Raw genomic sequence first — 20,942 nt, forward strand, 5'->3', positions numbered from 1 at the left:
TAAACTACTAACTAGTTTGCACACACATATTAACATAATAGGAATACGGTGACATAAACAAAGCAAATCTATAATTACCATCCATCTCCAGTGAAGCCAAGAAAACCATTTAGGCACCCTAGGCATTTGTGAAAATTTATCTATGATATGATGGATATTGTCCAACTGTACTTGAACCATCAGACAAATTAAAGCAGCCCATTTCTGGGATCTGTTCACATCCCATATGTTCTTTTAACCATAGATAGTCTATAGTCATGAGATTTTGGAGTGCTACAACTTGCACCCCTCCCAACTCCTGGTTGAGTTCCAACAGTACAGATCCGGTCAAATTCGTTGTCTCACTGTATGTACATGCCAGCCTAGACATCTCCCTCCTCATTCCTATGGCAGGTCCAGGAGACGGTGGGCTGGATGCAGCCACAACCGCAGCATCGTCCGGATCCCTGTGGAGGCTTTTTGATGATCATCCCCCGGCACAAGTCCTCCAGAGAGTGCTGATGCCGGAAGCTCCTCCTCATATCGTATCTTAGTTCATTTTCTGGGTATCCAAGCTAGGCCTTGATCTTCTGCATAGAAACAAACAGACCCTTTGCCCACACTTTGACATGCCCTCTATACCACTGTGCAGAACTCATTGGAGGTCAGCACACAGTAACTGCTTTTTTTTTTTTTTTAATTAAGAGAAAGGAATATTATCAGAAAAGAGTACCTCCATAGATGATCATCTGACACCCTTTAAGTGATCAACATTAAGGATATTTAAAGCATGCGTTGATCTTTGATTTACCAATAGTTTTATCCTGTTAAGGAGTAATCCCCTTTTCTTTCTTTCTTTCTTTTTTTTTTTTTAATTTTTAATCTACACTTACATGAAGAATACTATGTTTACTATGCTCTCCCCTATATCAGGTCCCCCCTAACAACCACATTACGGTTACTGTCCATCAGCTTAGCAAAATGTTGTAGAGTCACTACTTGTCCTCTCTGTGTTGTGCAGCCCACTCTCCCCTTTCTCCCTCCCCCCCATGCATGCTAATCTTAATACCCTCCTTCTTCTTCCCCCCCCATCCCTCCCTGCCCACCCATCCTCCCCAGTTCCTTTCCCTTTGGTACCTGTTAGTCCATTTTTGGGTTCTGTAATTCTGCTGCTGTTTTGTTCCTTCAGTTTTTCCTTTGTTCCTATACTCCTCAGATGAGTGAAATCATTTGGTATTTCTCTTTCTCCGCTTGGCTTATTTCACTGAGCATAATACTCTCCAGCTCCATCCATGTTGCTGCAAATGGTTGGATTTTTCCACTTCTTATGGCTGAGTAGTATTCCATTGTGTATATGTACCACATCTTCTTTATCCATTCATCTACCGATGGACATTTAGGTTGCTTCCAATTCTTGGCTATTGTAAATAGTGCTGCGATAAACATAGGGGTGCATCTGTCTTTCTCGAACTTGATTGCTGCGTTCTTAGGGTAAATATTTTAATCTGATTTTTAAAAATAATTAATGAGCATGAACATTTTTCACATGCTTAGTAATGAGTATACTCTTTGTAATTTCTTTCATGTTCTCTACTAATTTTTCTACTTGCACCTTAGCAATTTTCTCCTGGATTTGTGAACACTTTACATATTAAGAAAATTCACTCTTAAAGTTCTCCAGATTTCTTCTCTCTCTAATTTGTCCTTTTGCAGCATGCTTTTGGGAGAACTAATTTATTTGTGCAAGATATTTTAACCAAGAGGATGTACTATAACCGTACACATCTCTCAACTACAGTGAATTGTTAATCACTTTGCAATACAAACAAAAATCCTTTAAACAAAATTCATTTTAGAAAATGTCGGAGTGTTACAAACAAGGCCTTCAGAATTGGCACCTAAATCATATCTCACGTCTGCTTTGATGTTTTGGAGCTATCTTCTTAAATTACTGTGATGTACTAAACAGTGGAGAAGATGAAGGGCCTTTTTAAACAAAAACTATAGGACTCTCTCTGGGAGTCTAGCTGAGAGTCACTTTGCTTTGGCGTACGCGGCAATAACCCTCCCCAACTCTCTTCTGTTCCTTTTCTGGCTGCTTACATAGGAAAACTAAAGGTGGTAATGCCACAGATGATCTCACGCTGGCATGACGTCAAGAACCTTGACGTCAGAAGGCGGTTGCCATAGGGACCACTCGCCACCGACGGCAGAGTCGTGAAACCCCATCACCGCACTAGGTCTCCGTTTCGGCCTCTGCAGGGTCTGAACTGCTAAAGAAGCTTTAACCTTAAGGGGGCCTCAGGGAGAAAGGAGTCGCGCTGCTTGCCGCCGAGAGCCGCACCTCCGTGGCTCCGGATCCAGAGCCCCGGACTGTGGCGGCGAGCGGCGGCTGTAGGAAGCGGGCGGCGGCGGGCGGTTCGCCCGGCTTCCCTCGCCCTGTGCGGGCTGGGAGAGGGGATCCGCCATATTGGAGCCGGAGCCGAAGGTGCCTTGCAGCCGCGGCGCGAGGCGGGTGGAGGTGGCGCTCCTGGCCTGGATCTGGGAGGAGTCGGCTGCGCCCGGGCCAGCAAGGCCGGGGAGTGAATGAGCCGCTCACGCTAGTATCCTCCCCGCCCACTTGCTCCACTTTCCGCCGCCGGGAGGGGACCGAGTCGGCCGTGGCGGCGACGGCAGCGGCAGCATGTTCTCCAAGAAGCCGCACGGGGACGTGAAGAAGTCTACCCAGAAGGTGTTGGACACCAAGAAGGACGCGCTCACTCGCCTCAAGCACCTGCGCATCGTCATCGGTGAGGAGCAAGGAGTGGCGGCGCCCAGAGGCCTGGCTGGTCCGGCCGGCCCGGCCTTCCCTCTCCGGGGAGCCCCTGGGGTTCTCCCTCCGGCCCTGGCTCCGTGCGGGAGCCGAGGGCGAGGCGGCGCCTCTGCGGAGACGCGCGGGAGGGCGGATGATTTGGGGAAGGGAAAACTTGACCATTGGCAGACACTAATCACAAACACAGGGTTATCTAATTCTAAGTTGACAGGCCGAACTCATTTTTAAAAACTAGTGTGACTCCCCAAAATTACATCTTTATTAGACTTTAGGGAAGCTTGGTGTTGTGGATAATGGTGTTTATAGGGTGTTTGTCAGATGACTGCCGCCATCCCCACCCAAGTGAGAAGAAGAAAAACAAAACAAAAACTCGGACAATACAAACCTGATCTTTCAAGTTTCTTGGCAAATGAGGGCAAGGAGGAAGCTGTTATACCTCTTTGGGAAGTGGGTGGTTCCCAAAAAGCTTGTGTGCAAGAACCCCGCCCTTCTGCTAATGCACCTTGTTCATTACTACTGTCATTTAAAGGGACACCTATAATTAATTATTTAAAAAACAAGGTGTTTTATAGCATCCTTTGCTTCTCGAGAATTGTATAGAATTATATTTTTATTTAATTATAGTTTTCTTACTGTTTGCCTCGTATGTTTTGCTGGCAGACCAAACAATGCTCTGAGTGTGGATACAGTATTAAAGGAACCGTTTTTGGATATTCGGTCATTTCGTAAGCTGATGTGGGCTATAATAATACTTATGGAACATCTGCTCCAGTACTTGGATCTTTATAGATGAAATCTGAGGTGAAAAGGAAAGTTATTTGGCCTGCGTTGACGGAGAGTTAATGGCAGAACTGAATGTAGAACCTAGATACTTGAATCCTAGTTCATTGTTTATTATCTCAAGCTCTCTTCTTAAACTGTGTTTGTTTTGACAAGGGACAGTTATTCAGTGATAAAAGTAAGTCCCTTATTTGAAGTTTGTGTTTATATTGTTTACTCAGACCACTGGAATACCACCAATAATGCCCAACGTTTATATGGTTTACAAAATGATTTCAAATAAAGTATAACTAATTCTTAAAATAACTCTAGAGATAGGTTTTAATTATCCTCCATTTTTTTTACAAATGAGAAAGCTGATATTTGAGAATGTTAAGTGGTCATCCAGTTATCAGGAGGCAGAGGCAGAATTGGAGGCCAGATTTTGCCTCGTTTGTTTTCAACTCTTCCTACATTTATGACAGCAAATCTTTATCACAAGTAAGTTTTGTTTATTCGTGTGGAATATTAAGAAAGCAGTTAAATCCAGTTTAGTGATATAAACGTTTTCAAGAAAATATAAACCTAAATACAGTTGAGCTTGTGATTTTTTAATTTTCATTCTACTTGAGAGTTGTCATTGAAGAAAAGATTTGGCTGCGAGAATGAGACAAAAAAGGTTTATGTGTGAATATCAGAGATGTATCACAGGTAATGGCAGTTTGAAATTGAAGACAATGAATTTGACACCTGTTTAGGACAAATTGTAGGTTGGGTGATGGCAGAGTTATAAAGTTGAGTTCTGGTAGAGTATTGACATTTCCTCTATTAACTGCCATGGTTTTTTAGTTATAGAGTGGTGAAAGAATGGTTTACATTCTTTGCCGTAAAAATGTTTTCAGTTTGAGAGACATGGTCTAAAGAGGCCACGCATGTCATATTTTGTAGGGCCTAGCATTGTTGGTTTGCAAATAAAAACTAAATAAAAATAAAATTGCATTTTGCTTTTTAATAACTTTTGGGCTTTTAAAAAATGGAGCATCTACTGTATATAACATTAAAATAGCCTTCAGAATCTTCAAATGAAGAACATTGTACTTTCAGATTCCCTGCCCTGTAAGTGGAGGAGGTCTGTACAAAGAGATTACTACAGTTATTTTAGAACAGTAGTTCTCAACCACAGACAGTTTTGCCCTCTTGGGGATATTGGCAATATGTAGAGAACCTTGGTTGTCACACTGTGGGGAGGTGCTACTGGCATCTATGTGGGTAGCAGGAATGCTGCTAACCATCTTAGAATGCACGGATAAACCCTCGTAACAGTTTTCTAGCTCTAAATGTCAGTAGTGCTGAGGTTTAGGAAGCTTGTCAAAATAAGAAGTAAAGGATGGACCTCCAAATGCTACCTTGGTTCTAATATATTAATTGAATAAAATAATGTATATCTATAGGTAGTTGCACTCATAGTGTTTGAAATGTGATAAATGTAATTCCTAAGAAACTGAGTGGAAGAAAGTAGAATGTCAAAGGCCAGAGGATGTCTTAAGAGTTCTCCCAATTAGGTACCTCATTTTGCAGATGGAGGAGCCACTTCAAATCTTTCTTGGATTTGAAGATTTCACATAAAGTTAATACTATGAGGAAACTAGTTTGCAAAGTAACTGGGCATTGCCAATCATACAGGATTTTGAATTTTTGGGCGTCCCATCTGAACTATATATTTAACTCTTAAATTGAACTACCATTCATTCAGGGTATTTATAGGAGAATTCAGTGCATCCAGTATATGAGAACATAATTTAAACATCCATTGTAAACCTTTTTCCTGTCATGTGTTCCTACTGTAGGACAATAACAGATGACTTTATAGAACTTGACTGTGAAGGATTTGGATTTAAATCTGCTGTGTTTATTGATTTTGTTGTATATTTGATTTGTGGGAGTTGGAAGTTAGAGTTCTTAAAAAACAGAAATAAAACCTTTTCTAGCTTTCCATGTGAGCCTCCCTCCCCTCTTCTTTACAAGTAAAAGCCTTAAGGTAATGATATTAAGTTAATGTGTACAGTGGTTAATATAATGCTTGGCATATAGTGGATATTAACTAAATGTTGATTTTCTTTGGCAAGGTAACAGTTCAGTCTTCTTGATTTAGAAATAAAAAAATGAAAGCTTATTTAGCTAATAAATATATTGATTATCGTTGGGTCATTCTAATAGCGTTGTTAAGTTATAATTGACATACAGTAAGTTGTACATATTTAAAGCACATAGTTGAATAAGTTTTGATATGCATATACCTTGTGAAGCCTGATATCATGACAAGATAACAAATACATGTATAGCCTCCCAAAGTTTCTTTCTACCCTTTTGTAATCTCTTCCTCCACCCCTGCTTACACCACCCATGGGCAACCACTGATCGGCTACCATTCTAGATTAGTTTGCATTATGTATGTAATTACACAGTATTTACTCTTTTTTTTTTTGGTTTCTTTTACTCAGCCTTATTATTTTGAAATTCATGTTGTGTGGTGCGACAATAGTACATTACTTTTTTTGCTGAGTAGTATTCCATTGTATGGATATACCACAATTTGATTATCCATCCACCTTTTGATGGACATTTCAGTTGTCAGTTTTGGGCTATTACAAATAAAGCTACTGTGAGGTGTACTCTGTTTAAACATGTGCTTTTTTCTCTCTTGGATAAATACCTAGGAGTGGAATGGTTGAGTCATATGGCTGTTATGTGTTTAACTTTTTAAGAAACTAGTATACTGTTTTTTACCATTCTCACTAGCATTGTATAATAGTTCCAGTTCTTTCACAAATGCACCAGCACCACTAGGTATGGCCAGTTTTCTTAATTTCAGCCACTATAATGGTTCATGTTTTTCATGTTGTATCTGTAAATTTGTCTAAGCCAAAGTCAGAAAGATTTTTTCCTATGCTTTCTTTCAGAAGTTTTATAATTTTAGGATCTATATTTAGGTTTATGACTTTGTAAATATGGTTTGAGATACGGATTGAAGTTTTTTTTCTTGTATATGGATATCCAATTGTTCCAGCACCATTTGTTGAAAAAGACTGCCCTTTCTACTGAATACTGAGTTGCCTTTGTACTTTTTCCATAACTCAGTTGTCTATATGTTTGAATGCCTCTTTCTGTACTCTGTGTTGTTTCAGTGATCTATTTGTCTGTGTTTGTGCCATTATTGCAGTTTTTCAGTTTGTTTTCACTGTAACTTCAAATAAATCTTGAAATCCTGTCCCTGCAACTTTGTTCTTCCTTTTCAAAAGTGTTTTGGGGGAAGAAGGAGGTATGCCAGGTCATAACATTTCCGTATGAGTTTTAAGATTAGCTTGTCAATTTCTAATAAATGAATAAGAAAATAAAATATACTCAGATTTCTGTTTTGATTGTAGCAAATCTGTAGGTTAATTTGGGAGAAATTGACAGTATTGAATTCTCTGACTCAAGAACAAGGTATATATCTCCATTTATATAGGGTTTTAATTTCTGTAGCAGTGTTTTGTAGTTTTTAATGTACAGGTTTTACACATCTTTTGTCAGTATGATGTTTTTTGCTTCTGATGCTTTTTATAAATGGTATGTTTATATCAGTTTCTGACTGTTCACTGCTAGTGTAAGGAGATGCAGTTGACTTTGTGTATTGAACTTAAATTCTGAAACCTTACTAAACTCACTGATTCTGTTGATTTTGTAGAATCCGTTTACATATACCATCTCATTGTGCTTAAAGACGGTTTCACTCCTTCCTTTCTGATTTGGATGACTTTCTTTTTCTGGCCTGAATGAACTCACTAGAACCTTTAGTACAGTGTAGAATAGAAGTGGTGAGAGTGTACATCCTTGTCTTGTTCTTGATCGTAAGGGGAAAGCAAGCATTTTGTGTGTGTGCGTGTGTGACCATGTGCTATGTTAACTGTAGGTTTTTCATAGATACCCTTTATCCTTTTGAGAAAGTTTCATTCTGTTCATAGTTGGCTGAAACTTTTCGTCAGGACTGGATGTTGGATTTGTCAAATGCTTTTTCTGCTTTTATTGAGATGAGCAAATGTTTTTTTTTTCTTTTTTCAGTTGTCAATATAATGAATTTTTATTTTTCAGTTGTTAATATAATGAATAGTCCTTGATTTTCAAATGTTAAATGAACTCTGTGGTTCAGGGTTTAAACCTCAGTTAATTGTGTATTGTCATATTTACATATTCTTGGATTTGATATGCTGAGAGTTTGTTCACAGGTTTTGTATGTCTATTCATGAGGGATATTCTTCTATATTTTTCTTGTAATAGTCTTTATTTAGATACCAAGTAGTATTAGCCTCATAGCATTAATTGAGAAGTATTCCTTTCTTTTCAGTTTTCTGGAAGTGTCCATGTAGAATTGCTATTATTATTTTTTCCTTAAATGTTTGGTAGAATTCACTGTGAAGCCATCGGGATCTGGAATTTTCTTTGAGGGAAGGTTTTTAACTACTGTAATAGATTCTGGTTATCTACTTATTCTTGAGTGAACAGTGATAGTTTGTGTCTTTCAAGAAACTTCCTCATTTCATGTAAATTTTCATATTCTAGATATAAAATTGTTCATAGTACTCCCTTTTTTTTCTTTTCATATCTGTAGAATATGTGGTGATGTTGTGCCTCTCATTCCTGATATTGGTTGTCTTTTCCAGATCAGTCTGAGTAGGGGCCTGTCACTTCTGTTGCTGAAAGAACTAGCTTGTGGCTTTATTGATTTTCTCAATTTTACTGTTTTAATTTCATTGATATCTGCTTTGATTGTTATTGTTTACTTCTTTCTACTTTTAGTTTAAATTGCTCTTTTTCTAGTTTCTTAAATTATAAATTGTTACTGATTTGAGAGCTTTTTCCTTTCTACTACTATAGGCATTTGGTGATAGAATTTTCCTCTAAGTAGCATCCCTCAAATTAAGCTATTTTGTATTTTCACTTTCTTAGTTCTAAAATACATTCTAACATCCCTTTTGATTTCTTCTTTGATCCATTGTTTATTTACAAGTTCTTAGCTTCAAATACTTGTGAATTATTCATATATCCTTCTGTTACTGATTTCTAATTTAATTCTGTTATAGTCACAGAACATGTTTATGCCTGAATTCTTTAAAATTTATTGAAATTTGATAGTCCAGAATATGTTCTAACTTGATAGATGCTCCACATACACATGGACAAGTTGTTTGATAGTGTTATTCAAGTCTTCTGTATCCTTGTTGAATTTCTATTTGTTTTTATCAATTATTGAGAGAGAGGAGCTAAAGTTTCTGACTGTAATTGTGGGTTTGTCTATTTCTTTTTGCAGTTTTATCATTTTGCTTCTTGTATTTTGAAGCTCTGTTGTTAGGTTCATAAACATTTAGGATTATTATTTCCTCTTGATAAATTGATTCCTTTATCCTTATGAAATGATCTCTTTATCCCTGATAATAGTCTTTGCTCTGAAATCTGTTTGTAGTAATGTAATCACTTCTGCCTTTACTGACTATTATTAGTGGGGCATATATTTTCCTGTCTTGTTAATCTATTTGTATCTTTTTGTTTGAAGTAGATTTCTTATTGGCAGCATTGTGGTTGAGTCTTAACTTTTTTTTTTTTTTTTTTTTTTTTTTTAAATCTCATCCTTTTTTTTATTATTCTGCTACCTGAGCACTAACATACAGCCTTGGGAGAGAACAAAGCTTCTTTTTTTTTTTTTTTTGAGAGGGCATCTCTCATATTTATTGATCAAATGGTTGTTAACAACAATACAATTCAGTATAGGGGGTCAATGCTCAATGTACAATCATTAATCCATCTCAAGCCTAATTCTCGTCAGTCTCCAATCTTCTGAAGCATAATGAACAAGTTCTTACATGGTGAACGAATTCTTACATAGTGAATAAATTCTTACATGGTGAACAGTACAAGGGCATTCATCACAGAAACTTTCAGTTTTGATCATGCATTATGACCTATAAACAATCAGGTCAAATATGAATATTCGTTTGATTTTTGTACTTGATTTATATGTTGATCCCACATTTCTCCTATTATTATTATTATTTTTATTTTTAATAAAATTCTGAAGTGGTAGGTAGATGCAAGATAAAGGTAGAAAACATAGTTTAGTGCTGTAAGAAGGCAAATGTAGATGATCAGATGATTGGGTGTGTGCCTATGGACTAAGTATTAATCCAGGCTAAACAAGGGCAGCAAGACATCCACGGATGCAGAAGATTTCTCTCAAAGCAGGGGGGGTGAGGTTATGAGCCTCAGCTCTGTTGATCCCCAAATTCTCACCTGATGGCCCCCCTGCAACTGTGCCTGTCTTAGGTTGTTCCTCCCTTGAGGAATCTTACCCGTCTCTGGCTAACCAGTCATCTTCCGGGGCCATACAGGGAAATGTAAAGTTGATAAGTGAGAGAGAAGCCATATTGTTTGCAAAGGTTAGTTTTTACTTCTTTGCAGATTTATGCCCTGTGGCTTCTATGCCCAGCACTTGTCTCGAGGTATCTTTACCACCTGGAGGAATTATGATACTCGGTAAATTCGATATGAGGCACGAATTCTATTTAAGGGTTGTAATTAGGAAGGAAGAAGAAAAGCTATAGATGTAGCATATGAAGGAAACATGGGAGGATTGATTATTTCTTTGACATATCTTCTTGTATAGTACCTTAAGTATGTATAGGTTTTAAACTACTAACTAATTTGCACACACACATATTAACATAATAGGAATACGGTGACATAAACAAAGCAAATCTATAATTACCATCCATCTCCAGTGAAGCCAAGAAAACCATTTAGGCACCCTAGGCATTTGTGAAAATTTATCTATGATATGATGGATGTTGTCCAACTGTACTTGAACCATCAGACAAATTAAAGCAGCCCATTTCTGGGGTCTGTTCACATCCCATATGTTCTTTTAACCATAGATAGTCTATAGTCATGAGATTTTGGAGTGCTACAACTTGCACCCCTCCCAACTCCTGGTTGAGTTCCAACAGTACAGATCCGGTCAAATTCGTTGTCTCACTGTATGCACATGCCAGCCTAGACATCTCCCTCCTCATTCCTATGGCAAGTCCAGGAGACGGTGGGCTGGATGCAGCCACAACCGCAGCATCGTCCGGATCCCTGTGGAGGCTTTTTGATGATCATCCCCCGGCACAAGTCCTCCAGAGAGTGCTGATGCCGGAAGCTCCTCCTCACATCGTATCTTAGTTCATTTTCTGGGTATCCAAGCTAGGCCTTGATCTTCTGCATAGAAACAAACAGACCCTTTGCCCACACTTTGACATGCCCTCTATACCACTGTGCAGAACTCATTGGAGGTCAGCACACAGTATCTGCTTTTTTTTTTTTTTTTTTAATTAAGAGAAAGGAATATTATCAGAAAAGAGTACCTCCATAGCTGATCATCTGACACCCTTTAAGTGATCAACATTAAGGATATTTAAAGCATGCGTTGATCTTTGATTTACCTATAGTTTTATCCTGTTAAGGAGTAATCCCCCTTTTCTTTCTTTCTTTCTTTCTTTCTTTTTTTTTTTTTTTTAATTTTTAATCTACACTTACATGAAGAATACTATGTTTACTATGCTCTCCCCTATATCAGGTCCCCCCTAACAACCACATTACGGTTACTGTCCATCAGCTTAGCAAAATGTTGTAGAGTCACTACTTGTCCTCTCTGTGTTGTGCAGCCCACCCTCTCCTTTCTCCCTCCCCCCCATGCATGCTAATCTTAATACCCCCCTTCTTCTTCCCCCCCCTTATCCCTCCCTGCCCACCCATCCTCCCCAGTTCCTTTCCCTTTGGTACCTGTTAGTCCATTTTTGGGTTCTGTAATTCCACTGCTGTTTTGTTCCTTCAGTTTTTCCTTTGTTCGTATACTCCTCAGATGAGTGAAATCATTTGGTATTTCCCTTTCTCTGCTTGGCTTATTTCACTGAGCATAATACTCTCCAGCTCCATCCATGTTGCTGCAAATGGTTGGATTTTTCCACTTCTTATGGCTGAGTAGTATTCCATTGTGTATATGTACCACATCTTCTTTATCCATTCATCTACCGATGGACATTTAGGTTGCCTCCAATTCTTGGCTATTGTAAATAGTGCTGCGATAAACATAGGAGTGTATCTGTCTTTCTCAAACTTGATTGCTGCGTTCTTAGGGTAAATTCCTAGGAGTGGAATTCCTGGGTCAAATGGTAGGTCTGTTTTGAGCATTTTGATGCACCTCCATACTGCTTTCCACAATGGTTGAACTAATTTACATTCCCACCAGCAGTGTAGGAGGGTTCCCCTTTCTCCTCAGCCTCGCCAACATTTGTTGTTGTTTGTCCTTTGGATGGCAGCTATCCTTACTGGTGTGAGGTGATACCTCATTGTAGTTTTAATTTGCATTTCTCTGATAATTAGCGATGTGGAGCATCTTTTCATGTGTCTCTTGGCCATCTGTATTTCTTTTTTGGAGAACTGTCTGTTCAGTTCCTCTGCCCATTTTTTAATTGGGTTATTTGTTTTTTGTTTGTTGAGGCATGTGAGCTCTTTATATATTCTGGATGTCAAGCCTTTATCAGATCTGTCATTTTCAAATATATTCTCCCATACTGTAGGGTTCCTTTTTGTTCTATTGATGGTGTCTTTCGCTGTACAGAAGCTTTTCAGCTTAATGTAGTCCCACTTGCTCATTTTTGCTGTTGTTTTCCTTGCCCGGGGAGATATGTTCAAGAAGAGATCACTCATGTTTATGTCTAAGAGGTTTTTGCCTATGTTTTTTTCCACGAGTTTAACGGTTTCATGACTTACATTCAGGTCTTTGATCCATTTTGAATTTACTTTTGTATATGGGGTTAGACAATGGTCCAGTTTCATTCTCCTACATGTAGCTGTCCAGTTTTGCCAGCACCATCTGTTGAAGAGACTGTCATTTTGCCATTGTATGTCCATGGCTCCTTTATCAAATATTAATTGACCATATATGTTTGGGTTAATTTCTGGGGTCTCTAATCTGTTCCACTGGTCTGTGGCTCTGTTCTTGTGCCAGTACCAAATTGTCTTGATTACTATGGCTTTGTAGTAGAGCTTGAAGTTGGGGAGTGAGATCCCTCCTACTTTATGCTTCTTACTCAGGATTCCTTTGGCTATTCGGGGTCTTTGGTGTTTCCATATGAATTTTTGAATTATTTGTTCCAATTCATTGAAGAATGTTGCTGGTAATTTGATAGGGATTGCATCAAATCTGTATATTGCTTTGGGCAGGATGGCCATTTTGACGATATTAATTCTTCCTAGCCATGAGCATGGGATGAGTTTCCATTTATTAGTGTCCCCTTTAATTTCTCTTAAGAGTGACTTGTAGTTTTCAGAGTATAAGTCTTTCACTTCTTTGGTTAGGTTTATTCCTAGGTATTTTATTCTTTTTGATGCAATGGTGAATGGAATTGTTTTCCTGATTTCTCTTTCTATTGATTCGTTGTTAGTGTATAGGAAAGCTACAGATTTCTGTGTGTTAATTCTGTATCCTGCAACTTTGCTGTATTCCGATATCAGTTCTAGTAGTTTTGGAGTGGAGTCTTTAGGGTTTTTTATGTACAGTATCATATCATCTGCAAATAGTGACAGTTTAACTTCTTCTTTACCAATCTGGATTCCTTGTATTTCTTTGTTTTGTCTGATTGCCGTGGCTAGGACCTCCAGTACTATGTTAAATAACAGTGGGGAGAGTGGGCATCCCTGTCTGGTTCCCGATCTCAGAGGAAATGCTTTCAGTTTCTCGCTGTTCAGTATAATGCTGGCTGTGGGTTTATCATATATGGCCTTTATTATGTTGAGGTACTTGCCCTCTATTCCCATTTTGCTGAGAGTTTTTATCATGAATGGATGTTGAATTTTGTCAAATGCTTTTTCAGCATCTATGGAGATGATCATGTGGTTTTTGTCTTTCTTTTTGTTGATGTGGTGGATGATGTTGATGGATTTTCGAATGTTGTACCATCCTTGCATCCCTGGGATGAACCCCACTTGGTCATGGTGTATGATCCTTTTGATATACTGTTGAATTCTGTTTGCTAATATTTTATTGAGTATTTTTGCATCTACATTCATCAGGGATATTGGTCTGTAATTTTCTTTTTTGGTGGGGTCTTTGCCTGGTTTTGGTATTAGGGTGATGTTGGCCTCATAGAATGAGTTTGGGAGTATTCCCTCTTCTTCTATTTTGTGGAACACTTTAAGGAGAATGGGTATTATGTCTTCTCTGTGTGTCTGATAAAATTCCGAGGTAAATCCGTCCGGCCCTGGGGTTTTGTTCTTGGGTAGTTTTTTGATTACTGTTTCAATTTCTTTGCTTGTAATTGGTTTGTTTAACTTTTGTGTTTCTTCCTTGGTCAGTCTTGGGAGGTTGTATTTTTCTAGGAAGTTGTCCATTTCTTCTAGGTTTTCCAGCTTGTTGGCATATAGGTTTTCATAGTAGTCTTTAATAATTCTTTGTATTTCTGTGGAGTCTGTCGTGATTTTTCCATTCTCATTTCTGATTATGTTGATTTGTGTTGACTCTCTTTTTCTCTTAATAAGTTGGGCTAGAGGCTTATCTATTTTGTTTATTTTCTCAAAGAACCAGCTCTTGGTTTCGTTGATTTTTGCTATTGTTTTATTGTTCTCAATTTTGTTTATTTCTTCTCTGATCTTTATTATGTCCCTCCTTCTGCTGACTTTAGGCCTCCTTTGTTCTTCTTTTTCCAGTTTTAATAATTGTGATGTTAGACTATTCATTTGGGATTGTTCTTCCTTCTGCAAGTGTGCCTGGATTGCTATATACTTTCCTCTTAAGACTGCTTTCGCTGCATCCCACAGAAGTTGGGGCTTAGTGTTGTTGTTGTCATTTGTTTCTATATATTCCTTGATCTCTATTTTGATTTGTTCATTGATCCATTGATTATTTAGTAGCATGTTGTTAAGCCTCCATGTGTTTGTGAGCCTTTTGTTTTCTTTGTAGAATTTATTTCTACTTTCATACCTTTGTGGTCTGAAAAATTGGTTGGTAGAATTTCAATATTTTGGAATTTACTGAGGCTCTTTTTGTGAGCTAGTATGTGGTCTATTCTGGAGAATGTTCCATGTGCACTTGAGAAGAATGTATATCTTGTTGCTTTTGGATGTAGAGTTCTATAGATGTCTGTTAGGTCCATCTGTTCTAGTGTGTTGTTAAGTGCCTGTGTGTCTTTACTTATTTTCTGCCCGGTGGATCTATCCTTTGGGGTGAGTGGTGTGTTGGAGTCTCCTACAATGAATGCATTGCAGTCTATTTCCCTCTTTAGTTCTGTTAGTATTTGCTTCACATATGCTGGTGCTCCTGTATTGGGTGCATATATATTTAGAATGGTTATATCCTCTTGTTGGACTGAGCCCTTTATCATTATGTAGTATCCTTCTTTATCTCTTGTTACTTTCTTTGTTTTGAAGTCTATTTTGTCTGATATTAGTACTGCAACCCCTGCTTTCTTCTCACTGTTGTTTGCCTGAAATATGTTTTTCCATCCCTTGACTTTTAGTCTATGCTTATCTTTGGGTTTAAGGTGAGTTTCTTGTAAGCAGCATATAGATGGGTCTTGCTTTTTTATCCATTCTATTACTCTGTGTCTTTTGATTGGTGCATTACGTCCATTTACATTTAGGGTGACTATTGAGAGATATGTACTTATTGCCATTGCAGGCTTTAGATTCGTGGTTACCAAAGGTTCAAGGTTAGCTTCTTTAGTATCTTACTGCCTAACTTAGCTCGCTTATTGAGCTGTTATATACACTGTCTGGAGATTCTTTTCTTCTCTCCCTTCTTATTCCTCCTCCTCCATTCTTCATATGTTGTGTGTTTTGTTCTGTGCTCTTTTTAGGGATGCTCCCATCTAGAGCAGTCCCTGTAGGATGCCCTGTAGAGGTGGTTTGTGGGAAGCAAATTCCCTCAGCTTTTGCTTGTCTGGGAATTGTTTAATCCCGCCATCATATTTAAATGATAGTCGTGCTGGATACAGTATCCTTGGTTCAAAGCCCTTCTGTTTCATTGCATTAAGTATATCATGCCATTCTCTTCTGGCCTGTAGGGTTTCTGTCGAGAAGTCTGATGTTAGCCTGATGGGTTTTCCTTTATAGGTGACCTTTTTCTCTCTAGCTGCCTTTAAAACTCTTTCCTTGTCCTTGATCCTTGCCATTTTAATTACTATGTGTCTTGGTGTTGTCCTCCTTGGATCCTTTCTGTTGGGAGTTCTGTGTAATTCCATGGTCTGTTCGATTATTTCCTCCCCCAGTTTGGGGAAGTTTTCAGGAATTATTTCTTCAAAGAGACTTTCTATCCCTTTTCCTCTTTCTTCCTCTTCTGGTATCGCTATAATACGAATATTATTCCTTTTGTATTGGTCACATATTTCTCTTAGTGTTGTTTCATTCCTGGAGATCCTTTTATCTCTCTCTATGTCAGCTTCTATACGTTCCTGTTCTCTGGCTTCTATTCCTTCAATGGCCTCTTGCATCTTATCCATTCTGCTTATAAATCCTTCCAGGGATTGTTTCACTTCTGTGATCTCCTTCCTGACATCTGTGATCTCCTTCCGGACTTCATCCCACTGCTCTTGCATTTTTCTCTGCATCTCATCCCACTGCTCTTGCATTTTTCTCTGCATCTCATCCCATTGCTCTTGCATTTTTCTCTGCATCTCTGTCAGCATGTTCATGATTTTTATTTTGAATTCTTTTTCAGGAAGACTAGTTAGGTCTGTCTCCCTCTCAGGTGTTGTCTCTGTGATCTTTGTCTGCCTGTAGTTTTGCATTTTCATGGTGATAGAGATAGTTTGCAGAGCTGGTACAAGTGACCGCTGGAAGAGCTTCCCTTCTTGTTGGTTTGTGGCCTTTTCCTGGGAGAATAGCGACCTCTAGTGGCTTGTGCTGGGCAGCTGTGCGCAGACAGGGCTTCTGCTTCCTGCCCAGTTGCTTTGGGGTTTATCTCCGCTGTTTCTGTGGGCTTTGCCTGGCTGGGGCTGTTCCTCCAAAATGGTGGAGCCCCATTGGAGGGGGAGCGGCCGGGAGGCTATTTATCTCCGTAAGGGGCCTCTGTGCTCCCTGCTGCCCAGGGGGTTAGAGTGCCCAGAGATCCCCAGATTCCCTGCCTCTGGTCTAAGTGACCTGTCCTGCCCGTTTAAGACTTCCAAAAAGCACTCTCCAAACCAAAACAACAACAGCAACAATGAGAGAGGGAACAGAAAGGAAAAAAAAAAGGAAAAAACACGCGATTTTTTTTTTTTTTTTGTCCTCAGGTGCCGGTCCCAGGCACCCGCTCACTGGTCCTGCTGCCCTGTCTCCCTAGCACCAGGGTCCCTGTCCTTTCAAGGCTTCCAAAAAGCACCCACCCACTGGTCCCGCAGGGAAGGAACGCTTGATATTCTTTGTCCTCAGGCGCTGGTCCCAGGCACCCGCTCACCAGTCCCGCCACCCTGCCTCCCTAGCACCGGGGTCCCTATCCCTTTAAGGCTTCCAAAAAGCACTCGCCAAAAAGAGAGAAAAGAAGGGGAAAAACGCGCGATTTCCTCCATCCTCAGGTGCAGGTCTCAGGCACCCGCCCACCGGTCCCACAGGGAAAGACGCGCGATATTCTTTGTCCTCAGGCGCCGGTCCCAGGCACCTGCTCATCAGTCCCGCCGCCCTGCCTCCCTAGCACCGGGGTCTCTGTCCCTTTTAGGCTTCCAAAAAGCACTCGCAAAAAAGAGAAAAAAAAAAGAAAAACGCGCGATTTCCTCCGTCCTCAGGCGCCGGTCTCAGGCACCTGCCCACCGGTCCCGCAGGGAGAAACGCGGGATATTCTTTGTCCTCAGGCTCCGGTCCCAGGCACTTGCTCACCGGTCCCGCCACCCTGCCTCCCTAGCAACAGGGGTCCGTCCCTTTAAGGCTTCCAAAAAGCACTCGCCAAAAAAAAACCGCACCCATTTCTTTCCACCCGCCGGGAGCCAGGGGGAGGGGCGCTCGGGTCCCGCCGGGCCGGGGCTTGTATCTTACCCCCTTCGCAAGGTGCTGGGTTCTTGCAGGTGTGGATGTGGTCTGGATGTTGTCCTGTGTCCTGTGGTCTCTATTTTAGGAAGATTTTTCTTTGTTATATTTTCATAGGTCTATGTGTTTTTGGGAGGAGATTTCCACTGCTCTACTCACGCCGCCATCCTGGCTCCGCCCCCGAGTCTTAACTTTTTAAACCTAATCTAGTAACTTTAGCCTTTTAATTGAGATGTTCGATGATGTAAATGTTTGATATTGTTTACTTTTCTCTGCTTAAAGTTAGTTTAGTTTACTCTAAAATGTCTATAAAAATGAATTCACTTGATACTTGAATATCTTATTAAGATTTATATGCAAAATAATTAAAATACATGATATTAGACTCATATCCTGTAATTTGCATATACCCTTTAATTTATATTCTTTAATTTGAATCTTACTGATTTTAAAAATTAATATGACCTCATTGAAATACTTTGTGTATGAAGTAATTTACTAAGCAGATTATGTAAACAATTACTGATTAATTTGCTTAGTAAAACAAGCTGTTTCAAATACTGTAAGCCATCTTTGCATTAAAAATTCTTTTATTAAGGAATTTATTGCTTTAAAGGATTTTATGAGGTTTATAGGACTGAATAAAATGTGGAGTAGAACAATTAATGATAAAAACAAACAACTGTATAGCCACTAAAAAAAGGAAACATAATCAGGTTTTAGAGATGAATGATTACAGTTCTGTGGCATTGAATGTGGTTCTTAGATTTCCTGGCAGCTAAAGTGAAAAAATAAACATGTTGGATTACAAGTTTTCTGTGTCTTAGAAAAGAAAGCATACTTGTTTAAAAACATTTTTTAAAATTCGGTCACAATTTATGTATATATGTGTGTGTGTTCATGTCATGTCCTTTCTTTTGGAAGGATCCATATGATAGACATAGACCTTGGCAAAAAGTAGAGAAAAAGGTGTTTTGTATGTTTGTTAGACATATTCTTTCTATAGCAAATGTCTACACAATGTAAATTGTCTGTCTGTCTTTTTTCTTCTATTTCTGTGAATGGCATCACCACACTTCAACTTATTAAGATATGAAACTTTGATCTTTGACAATGTGATAGAGAAAGATAAATGGATCTATGTCCCACAAATACTTCACACTCTAAGTGTCTCAACATAAGTTTGTCTTTGACTACCACACTGTCTTTAACTTCTTGTTACTCTGCTCTGATACTTAAGATTTCAGCATTGTTAAGCCAGAAATCACATTCTGTGACGCCTGTGCATTTGCTAATGGTATTTGTTGTACCATACTACCATCCCATCACCATTACCTGGAAGATTCTACTTCAAATACAAAATTTGTGCATAGCTTTGGCAAAGGCTTCCCTATCAGTTAAGTGTAGGAGCTTTTCCTAACTGTACTGTTTACCTTTAGTAATTTGGTTATTTTATTACACTATAATTACTAATTTGTGTGCCTGTATCTTAAAACCTTCCTAAGGGCAGAGGTGTGTCTTCTCATCTTCATATTCCTACACTCAGCACAGTGTCTGAATACAATAGATGCTCAGTAAACATTATGTATGTAGTTCATGAATGACTGTATTAGGTATGAGGAGAGCAAAGTTGCTCTTCTGTGAGCAATTTCCTTTCTATTGACAATGCTAGAAAATAAATTTTAAAGTCAATATTCTGATCAGAAAGAAGTCTTGGGCTCTTCAGTACCTGTGCAAAAAATTGAATCAGATTCTAAAACCTGCCCTATGTAAAATAGAAAAATAAAAAAACCAAAACCAGGGCATTAAGTGAAAAATGTTTATGGCATATGGCAGAGGTTATCAGATAATTCCCCCCTCATTACTGAAATCTTCATGGACTTTATGTAGCATCTTATTTTTAGAAAACTTCTATCTGATATCTCAACATACTAGCTTTAAAGTATACTCCCTTGCCCCCCATATTTAGCAGAATAAACTGGTCTATAGATAGATACAGTGGAGAAGGCCATGTGAAGACAACAGAACACCAAGTGTGTGGCTTTGATTTGTCACAGCACTGTAATCATGGGCTCTTGGTTTTCAAGGCTGCTGTGCAGCTGGGGAGAGGGTTATGGGAATAGGAGGAGTTTGAAATGCCACATAGCTCACTATTCATATTGAGATTCATCCATTTTTCTTGAAAAAATGCTCCTGATTGTCACAAGCATTTAATTTCCAGGTTTGTGAAAAAAATTGAGTTTTACTGTTTCTGCTTTTGTTTAAATCTCTTTTATGGAGGAGAAGATTTTTGGAGTTCCTTATTCCATCAACCCACTGATATTACCTATTTCCAACCTGCTTTTTCTTTTTTCACATTTTTTTATTGAGGTACATATAATAAAATGTCCAAATCTTAATGTACAGCTTAGTGAATTTGACTTGTGTATATACTCGCATAACCATCACCCAGATCAGGATACCAAACATACTAATTTTTCCTCTTCACCTGTTTCACCCATTCCCCCAGCACCCCTGCAATGGCAACCATCAGTCAGTTGTTTGTCTCACCTGCTTTTTAAACTATAAATATTTATTAACAGTCTTAAATTTCATTAAAATGTTCTTTCTGTTTCATCTTTGACATTGTCTTTTATTTTACTTACTCCTTGCTAGTAAACTTCTACACTAGTAGTTTTATTTATTTTTGTTTTAACAGTCAGTGCTCAAATTTACCCATACATTTTACATATTACAGTTTCTTTGCTCATGTTTGCTCGTTGTTTTTCACTCTCCTATTTGAGTGTATTTCTCTTCTTTCAGAAATATATCTTTTGTAGCTCTGTGAGTGAGGTTATTTGAATGTTGAACTCTGTTAGAAAATGCCTTTACTGTATGTTCATGTTATTGAACAGCAGTGTAGCTGAGTATAGAACTTTAAATTGGCTGCTATTTTCTCTTAATTCTTTAAATATAGAATTGCATTGTCTTCCTGCTTCTATTGGGCTGAGAGAAGTCTCCTTTTAGTTTTGATATTTCTACATAGGTAACTTGTTAGTTTTTAGTATTTCCATTTTGGTTTTGATGTTAGGATGTGTCCATGTGTGGATTTGTGTTCATCCTGCTTGGGATTCAATAAGCCTTTTCAGTCTCAAGATTTATTTATGTATTTCACCAACTTTAGGTTTTCAGATATTGTTTTTTTTGAATATTGCTTATATTTTCTCTTTGTTACCAGAACTTCTCAGGTAGTCTGTTATCTTTGTGTTAAATTTTCCATCTTGTATTCTTCTGTTTTACATTCTGAGTAGTAGGTTCAGTTCTGTCTTCCTATTTAGTATTTTCA

General features: G+C 38.6%; 1 protein-coding gene across 6 annotated transcripts in view; it reads left to right on the top strand.

Moving 5' to 3' along the window:
- The first annotated feature begins 1,772 nt into the window (after positions 1-1,772).
- Positions 1,773-20,942, top strand: part of RALGAPA1 (Ral GTPase activating protein catalytic subunit alpha 1) — a 266,532-nt gene continuing 247,362 nt past the window's right edge. For 2 of the 6 annotated variants that reach the window (XM_073211346.1, XM_073211345.1), the window contains exon 1: positions 1,773-2,768. In XM_073211346.1, the coding sequence (XP_073067447.1) occupies positions 2,663-2,768 (106 nt within the window). In that variant the 5' untranslated portion in view covers positions 1,773-2,662. The remainder of the gene's footprint in view (positions 2,769-20,942) is intronic. The other 4 variants (XM_073211347.1, XM_073211348.1, XM_073211350.1 and 1 more) reach the window with 4 other exon arrangements.

This window comes from Manis javanica, chromosome 8, assembly GCF_040802235.1.
Source record: "Manis javanica isolate MJ-LG chromosome 8, MJ_LKY, whole genome shotgun sequence".
Lineage (NCBI taxonomy): Eukaryota > Metazoa > Chordata > Mammalia > Pholidota > Manidae > Manis > Manis javanica.